At 41.9% G+C, this 14764-nt stretch overlaps 1 protein-coding gene across 1 annotated transcript in view; it reads right to left on the bottom strand.

Annotated features, from left to right (window-relative positions):
- Positions 1-1340: 1340 nt before the first annotated feature.
- Positions 1341-14764, bottom strand: part of LOC142931630 (cell adhesion molecule CEACAM5-like) — a 22127-nt gene continuing 8703 nt past the window's right edge. The window contains exons 6-10 of the mRNA XM_076075629.1: positions 14133-14411; positions 13573-13827; positions 12705-12822; positions 5035-5074; positions 1341-3888 (exon numbers count right to left, since the gene is read on the bottom strand). Of these exons, the coding sequence (XP_075931744.1) occupies positions 5056-5074; positions 12705-12822; positions 13573-13827; positions 14133-14411 (671 nt within the window). The 3' untranslated portion in view covers positions 1341-3888; positions 5035-5055. The remainder of the gene's footprint in view (positions 3889-5034; positions 5075-12704; positions 12823-13572; positions 13828-14132; positions 14412-14764) is intronic.

Here is a 14764-nt window from a genome sequence, read left to right as displayed (position 1 = left end):
TATGTTAACCTGTGTTTCTGCAGCAATAGGAGCGCTTGGTTTCTGTGTCAACAAGTGTTTTCACAGTAATCTTCCTCTGCATGTCTCTGACTACAACGATGAAGGCATATGTTTTCTATGGTGTGTGTGTGTGTGTGTGTGTGTGTGTGTGTGTGTGTATCAGGATATTAACCTGACCCACAGGAACAAATCAGACAGCTTATTCTGTGTGTTGTACTTCTGTCTTTTTGAGGACCAATTTAAAGTTTTAGACCTTGAGAGAATATTTTTAGAAAGTGAGGACATTTAGTCCTCGTCTTCATTTCTTCAAAGGTTTACAGAGAGCTGCATCAATGAGTCCTGAAACCCAGATATGAGTCAGCATTCCCTCAAAGTCAAAGTGTTTTCTTGATGTGTTTCTGGTTAGATGTCTGAAATAAGGTCTGTGAGAGTTAACGTGAAGTCACGTGACCGTGGTGGAGTTCCTTTATAGACTAACGTGAAGTCACGTGACCGTGGTGGAGTTCCTTTATAGACTAACGTGAAGTCACGTGACCGTGGTGGAGTTCCTTTATAGACTAACGTGAAGTCACGTGACCGCGGTGGAGTTCCTTTATAGACTAACGTGAAGTCACGTGACCGCGGTGGAGTTCCTTTATAGACTAACGTGAAGTCACGTGACCGTGGTGGAGTTCCTTTATAGACTAACGTGAAGTCACGTGACCGCGGTGGAGTTCCTTTATAGACTAACGTGAAGTCACGTGACCGCGGTGGAGTTCCTTTATAGACTAACGTGAAGTCACGTGACCGCGGTGGAGTTCCTTTATAGACTAACGTGAAGTCACGTGACCGCGGTGGAGTTCCTTTATAGACTAACGTTTTGATGAATTAGTAGAAGTATTAGTAGTTGAAGAAGAAGTGGTCCTAGTAGTAGTAGTAGTTGTTGTAATAGTACTAGAATAATTAGTAGTTGAAGAAGTATTAGTAGTAGTTGTTGTAGTAGTAGTAGTAGATGTAGAAGTATTAGTATTTGTAGTAGTAGAATAAGAAGTTGTAGTAGTAGACAAAGAAGACCTAAAAGCTGAAACTGAGACAAAGTGACTTGCTGAGATGGATGGTTTTGTGTTTCAGTGATCTGCAGCTGAGGGCTTTATGTCCTTCCTCACCTGCCACGCCCTGGTCTCCACGGAAACACACACACACACACACACACACACACACACACACACACTTCCGTGATTGGATGGTTTGAAGCTACTCAGACTCTGATTGGTCGTTTCCTGGTTTTGAACCAGTTACACAGACGCTTCCATGTGTCAGAATATTTCTGTACAAATAAAAACACAACAAATGGCAAAAAATCTGAATCTGGAAAATATTTCCACAACTTTTATGGCTTTACATGGACATCAAATCGGACATGAATTTCACCTTTGGGGACGTTTGTGTTAATATTTTTTACATATGGATTTTGTAGCGGCTTCTGTAAACATTAGCAAAACGACAGATCAAAAAGGTCTTTTTAACAAATAAATCATGACAAGAAACAAAAGAAAACACGTATATTTTCAAAGAATGCCACAAACAAATTGTTGACAGTTTCTATCTCTATTATTTACAATGAGGGCTGCTTGTGTCGTTTCCAGACATATGAATGCGTCTTGTTTGGGAGAACTGTGTTGGTACATTCTGTGCCGTGTGTTTTCACAAACTGTGTTCGATAAATATATCGAAAACGACACCTTGTGTTTTTTTAAGACTTTTCAGATTCACTTTGAGCATCTTCAACCGTCGAGTTCAGGGTAAAAAAACTCACAGACTGAAAAGTAACACACAAAAGAGCGAGTGAGATTTTGAATGCGTGATCTGCAGACCGGCTCTGATCTTCAGCTCCAGTTATCAAGGTTTCTTTTTTTTCTAAACAAAAATAAATACTTATCTCACCGGAGAATCAGTGCATGTTGGAGTCTGAGATCACACAGAAGCACTAAAACCACACCAACAAAAAAGTCAAAAAAAACACACACGGTCATTCTCATCTGAAGGTTTGATGACGAAATACTCCCGAAAAGATTTGTGATCCGGCGAAAAGATGAACTTAAAATGATACAAAAAAAGTTTCTTTTACATTTCCAGATGAAAGTCAGGTTTATTATTCCACTTTAGATTTTTAAAAAATGATAAGATTTAAAAAACAAAACTCAGTAGCACCGCCCTGAAGCTCATTAAACTTTCCCTCCAAAACTTAAAGTATGTCGCCCCCAACAAATCTCTCTCTCTCTCTCTCTCTCTCTCCCCTTCACCACCCCAACTCGTCCCTGCGTGTTGGATCTTGTCTACGCCGTCTTAAACATTTACCTTCTCCTCTTCCTCCTCTTTCTATTCTCCAGAGGACGACTTCAACCAACACTGAAGAGGATCCGGACAGTAAAGACAGAAGGATGAAGCAGGAAACGAAGAAATCCAGAATCACAGCAGAGATTATGAAGTGTGTTTATCCATTTCCACTCCTGGAATTTTTGAAGCCAATATAGATATTTGAAAGTTAATAAAGTGTAATTTTGTTCACGTAAACACACAAGTTGATTAGAAACGTTTAAATTAGTAGAATTTTGAGTCGTTAGTGTTTGCAAAGCACTTTTAAAGCTCCTTTAGCAACATTAAGACACGTAAAACAATGATTAAAAAGCTCAGTAGTGTTGAAGGAAAGAAATACTAATAAAGTTTTGTAGAAACATCAGTAAAAAAAAATAAGAAAATCTGGCAACGTGTTAAATGTGTTAAAACGACTTCTGGTGAGCACCAGAGACCCTGAGGTATTTAGGATCAACCTGTCCTCCAAAAACAACGCTGCCAAGTGCAGAGAAGCATCAAAACCTTTACTTTAAAATCCTCCACTGCACTTGAAGCACCCCCCCCCCCCCCTCAACCGGGGAAACTCCACCCACCTGGCACAGAGGGTGAGATAAATCAAACCACAGAAACCCTTTTTTTCAGATTAAAACCCAGAATCCTGAATGTCTTCGTGTGTGGCCTCCGCGTGCGTGTGTGTACGTGTGCGTGTGTACGTGTGTACGTGTGTGCGTGTGTACGTGTGTGCGTGTGTGCGTGTGTACGTGTGTGCGTGTGTACGTGTGTGCGTGTGTGCGTGTGTACGTGTGTGCGTGTGTGCGTGTGTACGCGTGTGCGTGTGTACGCGTGTACGCGTGTACGTGTGTGCGTGTGTGCGTGTGTACGTGTGTGCGTGTGTGCGTGTGTACGTGTGTGCGTGTGTACGTGTGTGCGTGTGTGCGTGTGTGCGTGTGTGCGTGTGTGCGTGTGTACGTGTGTACGTGTGTGCGTGTGTGTTTCCTCCTCGGGTTTCCAGGAGGATCAAGAGACTCTCTCATCGTAACCGTCAGTCCGTCAGCTTTAGTCCAGGAAACGTCTCTGTCGCACAGTTTCTCTGTGTTTTTGGTTTCCTTCAGGAAGCGGCGAGCCGGACAAAAGGTGAGGGACGTTTGTTAAACGCCAGGTGGAAGAGAAGAAGAATGAGAATGAGAATGAGAAGGAGAAGGAGAAGGAGAAGAAGAAGAAGAAGAAGAAGAAGAAGAAGAAGAAGAAGAAGAAGAAGAAGAAGAAGAAGAAGAAGAAGAAGAAGAAGAAGAAGAAGAAGAAGAAGAAGAAGAAGAAGAAGAAGAAGATCCCGTGATGGTGGACGAGTTTATGGTGAAGGTGACAAAAAAGCTAAAAATAAAAATTTTAAAAAGGAACAAACTGAAGATTCCAGCTGATAATCCAAACTGTGATAGAATCCAGAGGGATGATGGGAAATCTGGTTCGGCAAAAGCATCCAACTGGACGCTGCTCCCGGCTGCACAGATGAATCATTGGAAAAGAAAATAGTCGGATGTTTGGGGCCGGCATCTCCTGAAGAAGAGAGGAAGAAGAGAGGAAGGAAATGTTAGCAGAGCTGCAGACATCAGATATTTTCAGAATAAGAGCAGCCATATGTATTCTTCCATTGTACCTCCACAAATGTCATCACCACACACACACATGAATTTCTGCACCCACAGTGCGATTTATTGGTGAGCTGTTGGTGTTGTTCTGCCACACCCGTCGACATTAAACCTGTTTTGTCTTTAAAGAAAAAGGTTTTACTGTCATTAATGATTCACACGTCAGATATTCTTCAGGTATCCGACTAATCGTTTACTTCTTTAGTTGTGTTGAGTGTAAAAGAAGAGGGACAAGAGTTCATTAACATTTACACTTAAGTCACTACGAGGAGTTTTTAACTGGTTATGAAACAGTCCCAGTTTATTAATCCCCAGAACCATTTAGGGCTTGCAGGTTGTATGTGTGTGTGTATGTATATATATATACACATACACATATATATATATATATACACATATATACATATACATACATACATACATACATACATACATTTGAGTTTTCCTATGATTGTGAGGAATCATTAACAGCCTTATCAGTGAACATACAGTCTCCCAATGTAGCCGAGTTAATGCATAATATTCAATATATAATATTATTCAAAGGTAGGTCGAGAAAATGTGTATTATTTGGGAAGATATCAAACGAGTAGCCCTCCGTGTTACTCTCCACTCTTCAGGAAGCTCTCAGCTTCAAAAGGGTTTCTTCTCCGATTCCGGTCTCTGAGTCTTTGGTCTCGTGTCGGAGATCAAAGAGAAACAGCTGAAAAAGCTGCAGGTAGAAGCAGGAAGCTGCTGCTGGGCTCAGACACCAGACTGTGTGTGTGTGTGTGTGTGTGACTCCATTTTAAATCAACAGTCTTATCTCATACACACACACATATACATCACACATAACACACACACACACACTCTTTGTTTGCTCGACCAAGTGGAGGCAGCCTCGGTGGCTACCATCTCGACACACACACGTGAACACACACATGCACGCCTCAGACAGAAAAAAGGTGTGTTCACTTTCTTGAGTTAACATATATTATGATATAAAATAATATATGATAGAATTAATATGAATGAGATCTGACTTTCTTCTGCTGGTTGTAAAGAGACTCACCAGCTGTGTGCAGCAGCTCCTTTAGTACGGTGACTGGACCCTGAGGACAGAAGCACACGACAGGAAACAGAGATTAGGACACGCGGGTCGTCACACAACCTGTGACACAGTGTACGGTTTAGATGATACGAACACGGAGAATAAACGAGATCAAATAGTTCAAACCGATATAACATGTAACATGTGGAGCTTTAATTTATTGGCCCACGACAACTTTGTAAATGAATTTCGGTGGTTTGTTGATTCACTGACATGCGTTCAGGATGATATCTCTCACACACACACACACACACACACACACACACACACACACACACACACACACACACACACACACACACACACACACACACACACACACACACACACACACACAGAAGGTGAAAGGTTGCACAATCAAACTGTACACATGTAAGCTGCTGCTGTTAATCTAAACTTTTCTAATCTCTTTCAAATTTAAACTTTCACGAACCAGCTCCTGTTCACGGACGTTGAAACTACATTTTAGCTCCTTAACAAACACAAATGTTGAATTTCAGAGCGTTTCGGGAAGTTTCAGGATTATTTTAAGAGAAATAAGACAACAGATTGATCGTTATGATGCTTTGTGGTCTCAACGTAGAACAGAATTTGCATTTTTGTTGAGACTAAATAAAGGTTTGGGTCACATTAGCATGACGTTGCTACGTTTAGCACATTTAAACAGCGAGTTTCTGCTTTACATTCTGACGGATTGAAGAGTTGCAACATATCAGAGCTGCGTTTACTCTTCATGAACAAACACCAGCGTCGCCTTTCTGTTCAGTCACTGAACCTCATCACAGAAACTGCGACACATTTGTTTTGGGGCCGTTGATACGTGAGGAGGACAGAGAGAAGAGGTGATGATCTTTGATGCTATTTAGTCACTTTAAAAAGTTAAAGAGTTCACAACATGTCAGAGGAGCCGTGTTTGTTGATCTTCCTCACTTCATTGTTTAGTGACTGACAGCATCCAAAAAATGCTCTTATTATTTATTGAATTAGTTTATTTGCACAATATATGTTCACGTGTTCTGCTTCTTCCTGTAATTATGTAAATAAATATGATCATATTTATTTATATGATCATATAAATAAATATGATCATATAAATATTCTTTCGGAGGCAGAAAAGCCTAACTCACCTAAATATAGTTAAAATGTCACAATAATAAGTAAATGATAACAAAATGATCATTTACTTATTATTCACAATAATAACATGAATATATAGAATAATCATAGCATAATATGCTGCAGCTCACTGTCTGTAGCGCTGCAGCAAATAGTCGATTAACAAATTAATCGTTAGTCAAATAAAAAAATAAAAAATGAATAATTGAAAGACGCCTCTTAGGATTCTGGGAAAATGTCTTCAAATATTACGGACGTAATGATAATTCATGAGTGGAGATGATAAAACGTAAGACGCTACCACGTAGAGTAATAGTGCCATAATGAGAGGAAGGGCATCATAGTTACACAGCAGAGGGTGCTAGCTTAGCATTAGCCACCGTAAGCTACTGGTCACAGCAGACCAACTAACAGCTGCGTTTCCACCAAGAAGCTCCCGGCTATTGATGGCTATTTATTTGTGCTTTTTGTGAAACTATCAGAAAATAACTCTCTCTCTCTCTCTTTCAGGAAGCAAACAGCAAAGTATAACTTTAGTTCTAATGTCATCAAACAAAGAGAAATGTTCTCCTTTCGTCCTAAAATGTTCCTAAATCCGTACTCGAGGACTTCCTTGTTTTATGAATGAAGCGGTACACGAGTGTGTTTGAGCAATCAGATACCCTGCAAACTTTACTTTCAGAAAGTACTACCACCAAACCAGGATCTTCTTGTGGGTTTAAAGGACCCCAGAACCTAATTTAGATCCTGGTCCCTCAGAGGTTCCTCGTCTCTGGGGATCCTCTAGGTCTGTTATGTGTCATCGTGTGAGTCATTTCTTCTCTCAAAAGTTACTACGTGTTGCTTTAAATAAAGATGTGTTTTTTCCTCATGTATTCTACCTTTTATTCGTGATCCTGCACCTTTTAAACCCACTTTTCTCTTTTGTTCTTTAACAAAACCATCACCGACTTTCTGTTGGAGAGAGCTCAGACAAATGAGAAGAAGGAAGAACCGACCGAAGGCTTGATTTAAAAAGACAGAAGTGGAAAGAGAAGAGAAGCTTGAAGGGTTAAAGTTTAACGGAGCAGCGACACAAACGTAGAGAGAAGACGAGTGCAGACATGACGCTGACATTCCTGCCATTCTCGGGTACGCAGGCCTCGCCCTGAAGAACGACGCGGCTCGTTCTCACAAACACGACGGAGCTTATTGAAAGAAGAGGCAGCCGGGGTCAAAGGTCGTTGGAGAACTTTATGGAAAGAATCCTGACCGCTTGTTTCTTCTGTATAAAAAACAAACACTGAGCAGGTGAGACGCTGGAGCGTTGGAGTAAATTACTGGTTTAAAACATGACAAAAAAAATCAACCGAACATAAAAGAGTCTGGATGTCTGAGGATAGAAGACATTTGGTGGCATGTTCGTCATCTCTGGAGCGACTAACGCTGGGTGGGAGATGTGAAACAACTAAAAATCCTCGATATCTAACTTGTAATTATGACCGAGGGGTGTGACGTGAATGGGTTTTCCCAGCTGGCAGCTTGTTTTTCTGAACGCAGCATGAAGAGAAGATTCTATTTTAAATCATATTAGTTTGAAGGAGCTCTGACAGATAAAGAAAAGTAGTTTAAAGTAGCAGCAAAGCAGCTTTTTTCCAGTTCACTTAAACATAAAATCATCCAAATACTGGTTACCACCGATATACATCTCAGCAGTTGTCGTGTTCAACGTGTTCCCTGTAATTATTTCAGAATAAAGCTTTTATCTCCAGAGTTCAATGCAACAAATTACCCAAACAACCACGAGATGAATTACAGGCTGAAGTCGAGTCATTTCTTCCTTCAAGATCAAATCAAAGTTTGTGTTCAGTGAATAAATGTAGACGCTACAAACAGGCAAACGTCTCCAAACTGCTGAGTCGACTGGTTTCTCTACTCACTTTTAGGCACAAAAAAAAGAGTTTTGAGGAGTTTGTGTCATAATGAACAGAACAAAAGCACATTTCTGCCACATAAAGTTGTACTTATTTGAATCACTTACTCAATTACTTGATTGTATTTCTTCATATTCTAAAAAACGAGTCAGATAAAAGCATGAAAAAGCTCTTTGAACTGGTGAACTGGTCACAGCTGGTGCACATCTGTAACCAGTGACGAGGCGCTGCAGGTAGGTGCTGTTCTGGTTCTAGAGGTCGGAGTTTGTGGAGAAAACCAGTGATGATGACTTCCTGAATCACGACACGTTGATCCTAAAGCAGGTTCTACAGGACATGCTGGAAAGGGGAGCTGCTCTCTGAGGGGCCGTTGTTGGATTCTGGTCCTGACTGTAAATCCTCACACCAGGTTTTATCAGACGGATCGGCATGTTTTGTGTCGGTGGTTTTAGTGCGTGTCGGCTAATTCCTCTTCTTTACCTAAAGTTCATGCGGGCTCCTGTTCGACTATCAGAGGACGAGATCTTTACTCGGGATCCTTCTCCCGTACAACAGGTGTGTGTTGCTGTTGTGACCTGAAGTGAACCGGTTTTAGTTTTAGATCTTCAGGACAACAACGCCGTGTTTTCAATAAAAACCTGTTGCTGGAAGCCAACACAGAGTTTATTTTATCCCCTAACGTGGCAGCATGTTTGCTGATTTGACTCCTTAAATAATGCAAAAACTACACCTGTAACTCTGCACCACCTGTAACTCTGCACCACCTGCACCGGTTCTCCACACACAAGGAACATAAAGAGCAAGAACTCCTCTCAGCATTCAAAATGTCTAAAATGAATCCTGAACCATTGCCTGAGGCGGTCACCTCCAACCCACAACACCCAACATGGAGGCCCGCTGCAGAACAAAGGCTTCCCGTCACCAGTGTTGACGCCTGCTAACAGTGACGATGACGGCGATGAAGATAAAGTGACAAAGGGACAGACGAGTCAATCATCCGTTGGGCCTCCGGGGCCCCGAGAGGTGCTCTAAAGCTGAAAACCAGCTCTACCTGACACCTGGTGACCTCGGTGATCATCGCGTCCCGCTTGAATGACAGAAGAGGAAGTAAAAGGGGGGGAGGGGATATTATACAAAGAGGGTTTCCTCCACGATGTCTTCAAGGCTGAGAATAAATATCTTCTGCTGAAACTTTTCATTAGAAAATATCAGCAAAAATTCTCTCAAAAATGATTAGAAACACAAACGTTACTCTGTAGCTTGGTGAGAAACACATAACAACCTAAAATATCAATCAAAGTCTCAACGAGTATTTGCAGCTGACCACCAGGGGGCGACTCCTCTGGTTGTATAGAAGTCTATGAGAAAATGACTCTACTTCTCTCTTGATTTATTACCTCAGTAAACATTGTAAACATGAGTTTATGGTCTCAATCTCTAGTTTCAAGTCTTCTTCAATACAGCATGATGTTCATTTAGTACATTATGGTCCATTTAGAGTCACACAGACCATAAAGCAGGGGATGCTTTAGGGCGGGGCTACACGGTGATTGACAGGTCTCTACCAGAGACGTATACGGCGTCTCTACGTCACTCCTCCTCAGTCCACATATGGTCACTTCCGTTCATCGTTTGCGGACAAAAAAAGACATGGCAACGGCGAAATCGGCAAACTTAAATCTTCAAAACATCCGTCCACAAACCAATGAGTGAAGCCGCTATGACTACGTCCTCTTCTTATCTACAGTCTGTGGGGAGGAACGTCAATGCTTTTCTACACCAACTGGTTTTGTTGCAGGGTGAGCTGGGACGATTGGTCGGCTACATCGCTGCAGAGCAACACAGAGAAGAAGAAGAAGAAGAAGAAGAAGAAGAAGAAGAAGAAGAAGAAGAAGAAGAAGAAGAAGAAGAAGAAGAAGAAGAAGAAGAAGAAGAAGAAGAAGAAGAAGAAGAAGAAGAAGAAGAAGAAGAAGAAGAAGAAGAAGAAGAAGAAGAAGAAGAAGAAGAAGAAGAAGAAGAGTGCTAGCTCAAGACGAAACAGCTCAACACTCGAGAGTCAAAGCTGCAAGCTGAGCGGCCAAATACGCTCCAAAATTGGGCCTCATGCCTCCACAGATATATTCACACGTTTTGCTGCTGTGAAATGGGTCCAAGTGGTCCACGCAGACCCTCGGGGATATGAGCACATGATGAAATATAAGTCACGCAGACATGTGGATGCAAAAATAATAGTTTGGGCTTAATAAATTTAAAAACAGGCAGACCTTTAGATTCACTAAATATCGTTTGCCAAACCTCATCAGGCCAGAAATAGTATTAAAATGTATTAAGAGTTACAGTTACTGTTTTTAAATCTCCTTTTCTTTTGCCTCATGTTTTGATGCTTTTAATGGTTTTATGTGAAGCACTTTGAATTACCTTGTTGTTGAAATGTGCTATACAAATAAACTTGCCTTGCCTTACTAAGAACACAGCATGAGTCCCAGAAAAAGAGGAAAAAGAAGAAGAAGAAGAAGAAGAAGAAGGAAAAGGTAAAAGTCTCTGGATTTAAACTTCCTGTGACCCGTGTCGACAAACTGAGCTGCAAACTCTCGGTTCCAAGTTGCCCCAGTCGGGGGAGCGTGTTGGTGTCAGGAGGCTGCGTCTGTCACTGACTCGTCGGTTTGCTATTTGTTTCAGGACGCTAGCTTCCGGCTGCGCTGCACATCATGTTGAAATCTGACAGGATGTGGTGCAGCATTGCATCACTGATGCTGTCTAGAAAAGACACGCACCTTTCTTCAGAAAGGATGTAATCTGATCGTAACGCTCTGCTGCTGCATGTGGCTGCAGCGCCGTCTTTATTCAAGTCGAGTGTCTTCACAAGCCTCGTTTTTATCTGAAAGCAAGTTCTTCCAACGCCATCTTGTTTTTTGTTTTGTTTTTTAGCAATGTGCATCGGGAATTCACGTTAACTGGGATGTAAACTGGCATGCTAATTTTGGCTAACGGGCTTAAAACTAAACGTGCCCTCCAGAGAGTTTCTTTTAGTAAAACAGAATGCTGGACAAACGCCCTTAATTATGCATAACTGTAAGCTTTGATATCACTTAAACAAGTTATAAAAGTTCATCTCCTGTACAAATGTCATCAAGGATCAGCGTTAGAGACTCGAGGTCAACGCTTTGAGCGTTAAAAGGTCGCACAGATTTAAATCAAGTCTTTAGGGACTCATGTCTTCATTTTAAGTCCAATTGTAGTTCGTCTCCAATGTCTCATGTCTCTCATCTCTTTTGATTAAATAAAAGGTTCTTCTAGTTGATGCTGCTGAGTCTAGAATCACGTAAAATGACATTAGATTCTACAAAATTCTGATTTGTGTGGAAAACGTTGAAATGATCTCACAACGGGACATCTTTTCACAAGTTGAAGTCATTAAGAAAAGAAAAGAAAAGCCAAAACACTTTCAGCAACAGATCTGCGAAGACATTGGAGTCGAATGTCCTGAATCGCCGTTTGTCTTTTGTTTTTTAAACACGCCCCGTAGATACGAGACCTGAATTCTGTTTGGAGACATTTTCAACACAACAAAAGGCGTTACAGAAGGTATGTAGTGAAGTATGGGTGTTTCTGTGACAGTTACTGCAAAAGTGTTGAAGGGCGTGGCAGCTCGACGGAGTGTCTGCATGTATTTGCATGTGTGTGTGTGTGTGTGTGTGTGTGTGTGTATAAGTGTGTTATTACTTCAGTCTGACATGTTGCAAGATGTCAAGGCGTGAGAGGAATGAGGAGAATTTCCTAGAAGGTCATGAAGTGGCTGACAAGAATTCATACAGACACACAAACAGAGAAAAGGACAGATATGCTTCACACACACACACACACACACACACACACACACACACACACACACACACTTAAATAAAGAGGGTCAGATAAAACACACACACACACACACACACACACACACGTATTTGTATATTTTAACACTGAAGCATGAAATCATGGAGAAACGGCAGCAAATAAACTAACAACAAAGCTTTTAGCTGTAAAGAAATGAAGAAACATTTTTCCGTGACAAAGAGTATGACGGAAAACACTCCCGGGTCGGATTTTCCTGGTTTGGTTTCTTTGTTCCAATGAAGGGAAATCTGCTATTTTACACCAGAGAACAAGCGTAGAGGAGGCAGTGCTTTGCAATCATTAACTACCTAAATAAATATTAAAAAAAACAGGAAGACCGGAGCACAACTTGGAAAAAGAAACACCTGAAAACATTCCGAGATAACACAACCTTGTAGTAAAAGCCTCTGTGTGCTTGAAACAAAGTGCATCTTTCTTCTGAAACTCCCCTTTTATGATGGGAATCAGCGAGCGTGTGTGACAATTCTGTAACTTTACAAAATGGACAATGTGACATTGATTCTCATGTTGCCAAAGTCAAACAAAAAAAACTCTCAGCCAAGATCCCACTTGGGAACTGGTTTTGCAGCCTACAACCTCCAGTCAGGAGGTTCACCTGCAAACCAAGAGCAGCTTTGTGAGAGAGCTCCACAGAGAAACCACAGCTCCTCCGTCTGTCACCGTGTTCTGATCGAGACCGAGAGAAAGCAGAGCACTTACGGTACTTTCTGTCTGCAGTACATGATTAGGCCGATGGCGGCACCGAGAGCGACGAGGACAGCGATGACGATTCCAGCGATGGCTCCGTCTGAGAGACCTTCATCCAACGCTCCTTCCTCTACGAAACAACAACAACAAGATGTTTAAATCCTGCTGGGAGGGAATGCTTCAATGTAAATGCACTTAAATCTAAAGCATGCAGTGGGATGTCCTGACATTCAATCAACAGAAACAGAAGTTACATTGTGTGCAAACTGCTGCCATGTTTACAGACGTCATGTCTCAGAAGAGAAACCACAGGAAGGACATTAATATACAACTCCATCTGATTGCAGGTGGCAAGAAGCAACTTCTGCAGAAGTGATCGCTGCACATCCACATGTCACAAGTTATCTGCATAACTTTAAGAGCCACATTTCAACACGAGATGATCCTGAGAACGAAACCGGGAAGCTGCTGCTGCTTGTTTTCAGACCTGACCACGGCATCTGTGCTACACATTCATCTCACTTGTCTAGGAGAGGTTACAGGTAATTACAGGCTCCAATTGATATCACATTTATTCCTCTGTTGCATGACAAAGAGATATTAGATAATATAATGCATTGACATACAGTATGTTAGGAGTTATATATGCCAGAATATAGTTACTGGGCCTCCGGCTACAATTAACATGTTGAATTCCTCCAGCATACTGCATGTTAACATGCATTAGCAGAAACCTGACAGCGATGCCCTCCTTAGCTTAAGATGTATTATCTCATGAACTTAAACTTTGGACGTGTTCCTGAAAGAGAAAGGTGTTGCAGCCTGATACGTGAACCCAAAGAGTTCATCCTCTCTGAAGGAGGACATCTTAGGAGCTCACCTTTGACGGACAGGGTGTGGGTGTACGTGGTGGTCTTGCCAGTGACGTCGTTGTGCGCCTCGCACATGTACGTTCCGGTGTTTTTGTAGAGAGCCTTCTCGATCAGATACTGGGCCGTTTTGACACTGGTCAAACTGCCGTTGAACTTCCAGGTGAAGTTTGCGGGAGGTACGGAGGCGGCGGAGCAGTCGAGCTTTACTGACTCTGTCACCTCTACGGCCCTATCACCCGTGACCACAGCTGGGTCAGGACCGTCTGGAGGTGAAACAGAGGATGATGTAAAGGATGTAATTATTCTTGTCACTACTGTATGACAATAAAGAATCACCACATGCAGAGTCAATTCATATTTTTCTGTTTACCTTATAATCTCTACACATGGGTCACATATCCGCTTATTGCCGTGAACCATTTTTATGGACCTCTAAATAACTTCTGGAAATAAAAGAGCTATACAAATAAATCAGTGCCGAGACAAACGAATACACGGCCATAAACGGCTCGCAGTGTAAAACCGTAAAACCCTGCGTCACCGTCTGTCAGCAAAGCAAAACACTCACAGTTGACCACCATCTTGTAGGAGGCTTTGACGCTGTTGACGGAGTTGGTGAGTTGGCACGTGTACTCTCCGTTGTCCTCTTTCTCCAGCGTTTTGATCATCAATGACCTCTTGTCGGCGGAGAACACCTGGCGACCGCCAGCAGACAGAGCGTTGCCGTCTTTCAGCCAGGTTCTGGTCTCCACGGTGCCGCCCGTCTCCTGGCAGCTGAGGCTGGCCGTGCTGTTGCCGGCGATGAGGGTGGCAGTCGGACCGCTGACTATAGCACTTGAGATGGGCTCTGTGAACATTAATAAGAGAGAGATTTTATATTGTACTTTTTCGTGACTTTTTTTTCATACATCTACTTTCAAAACTTTGGTAAAATGACAAACAACGTTGTACTTTTGGAAGATAATAAACCTGATTAAATGAAATAAAACCAAGTTAAAATGAGTGAGAGAGAAGAAGAAGCAGCTCTAAGTCGAGGACTAAAAGATGCTGCAGTTGAAAAAAGAACGGACAAAACTGAAGCAACAGAGTCCAAGGTATCCTGACCTTTAGTCCCTACTATTAGTCAAGCCCCAAAAACACTGAATCCTACATTTCCCATAATGCAATTGAATAGTTCTCGGAAGGATCTATTTGTAAAGA

This window comes from Anarhichas minor, unplaced genomic scaffold (assembly GCF_050575085.1).
Source record: "Anarhichas minor isolate MPS153535 unplaced genomic scaffold, ASM5057508v1 ptg000053l, whole genome shotgun sequence".
In the NCBI taxonomy this organism is placed as follows: Eukaryota; Metazoa; Chordata; class Actinopteri; order Perciformes; family Anarhichadidae; genus Anarhichas; species Anarhichas minor.
The sequence above is the reverse complement of the archived record's forward strand: the minus strand, read 5'-3'. Positions and strand labels throughout refer to the sequence as shown.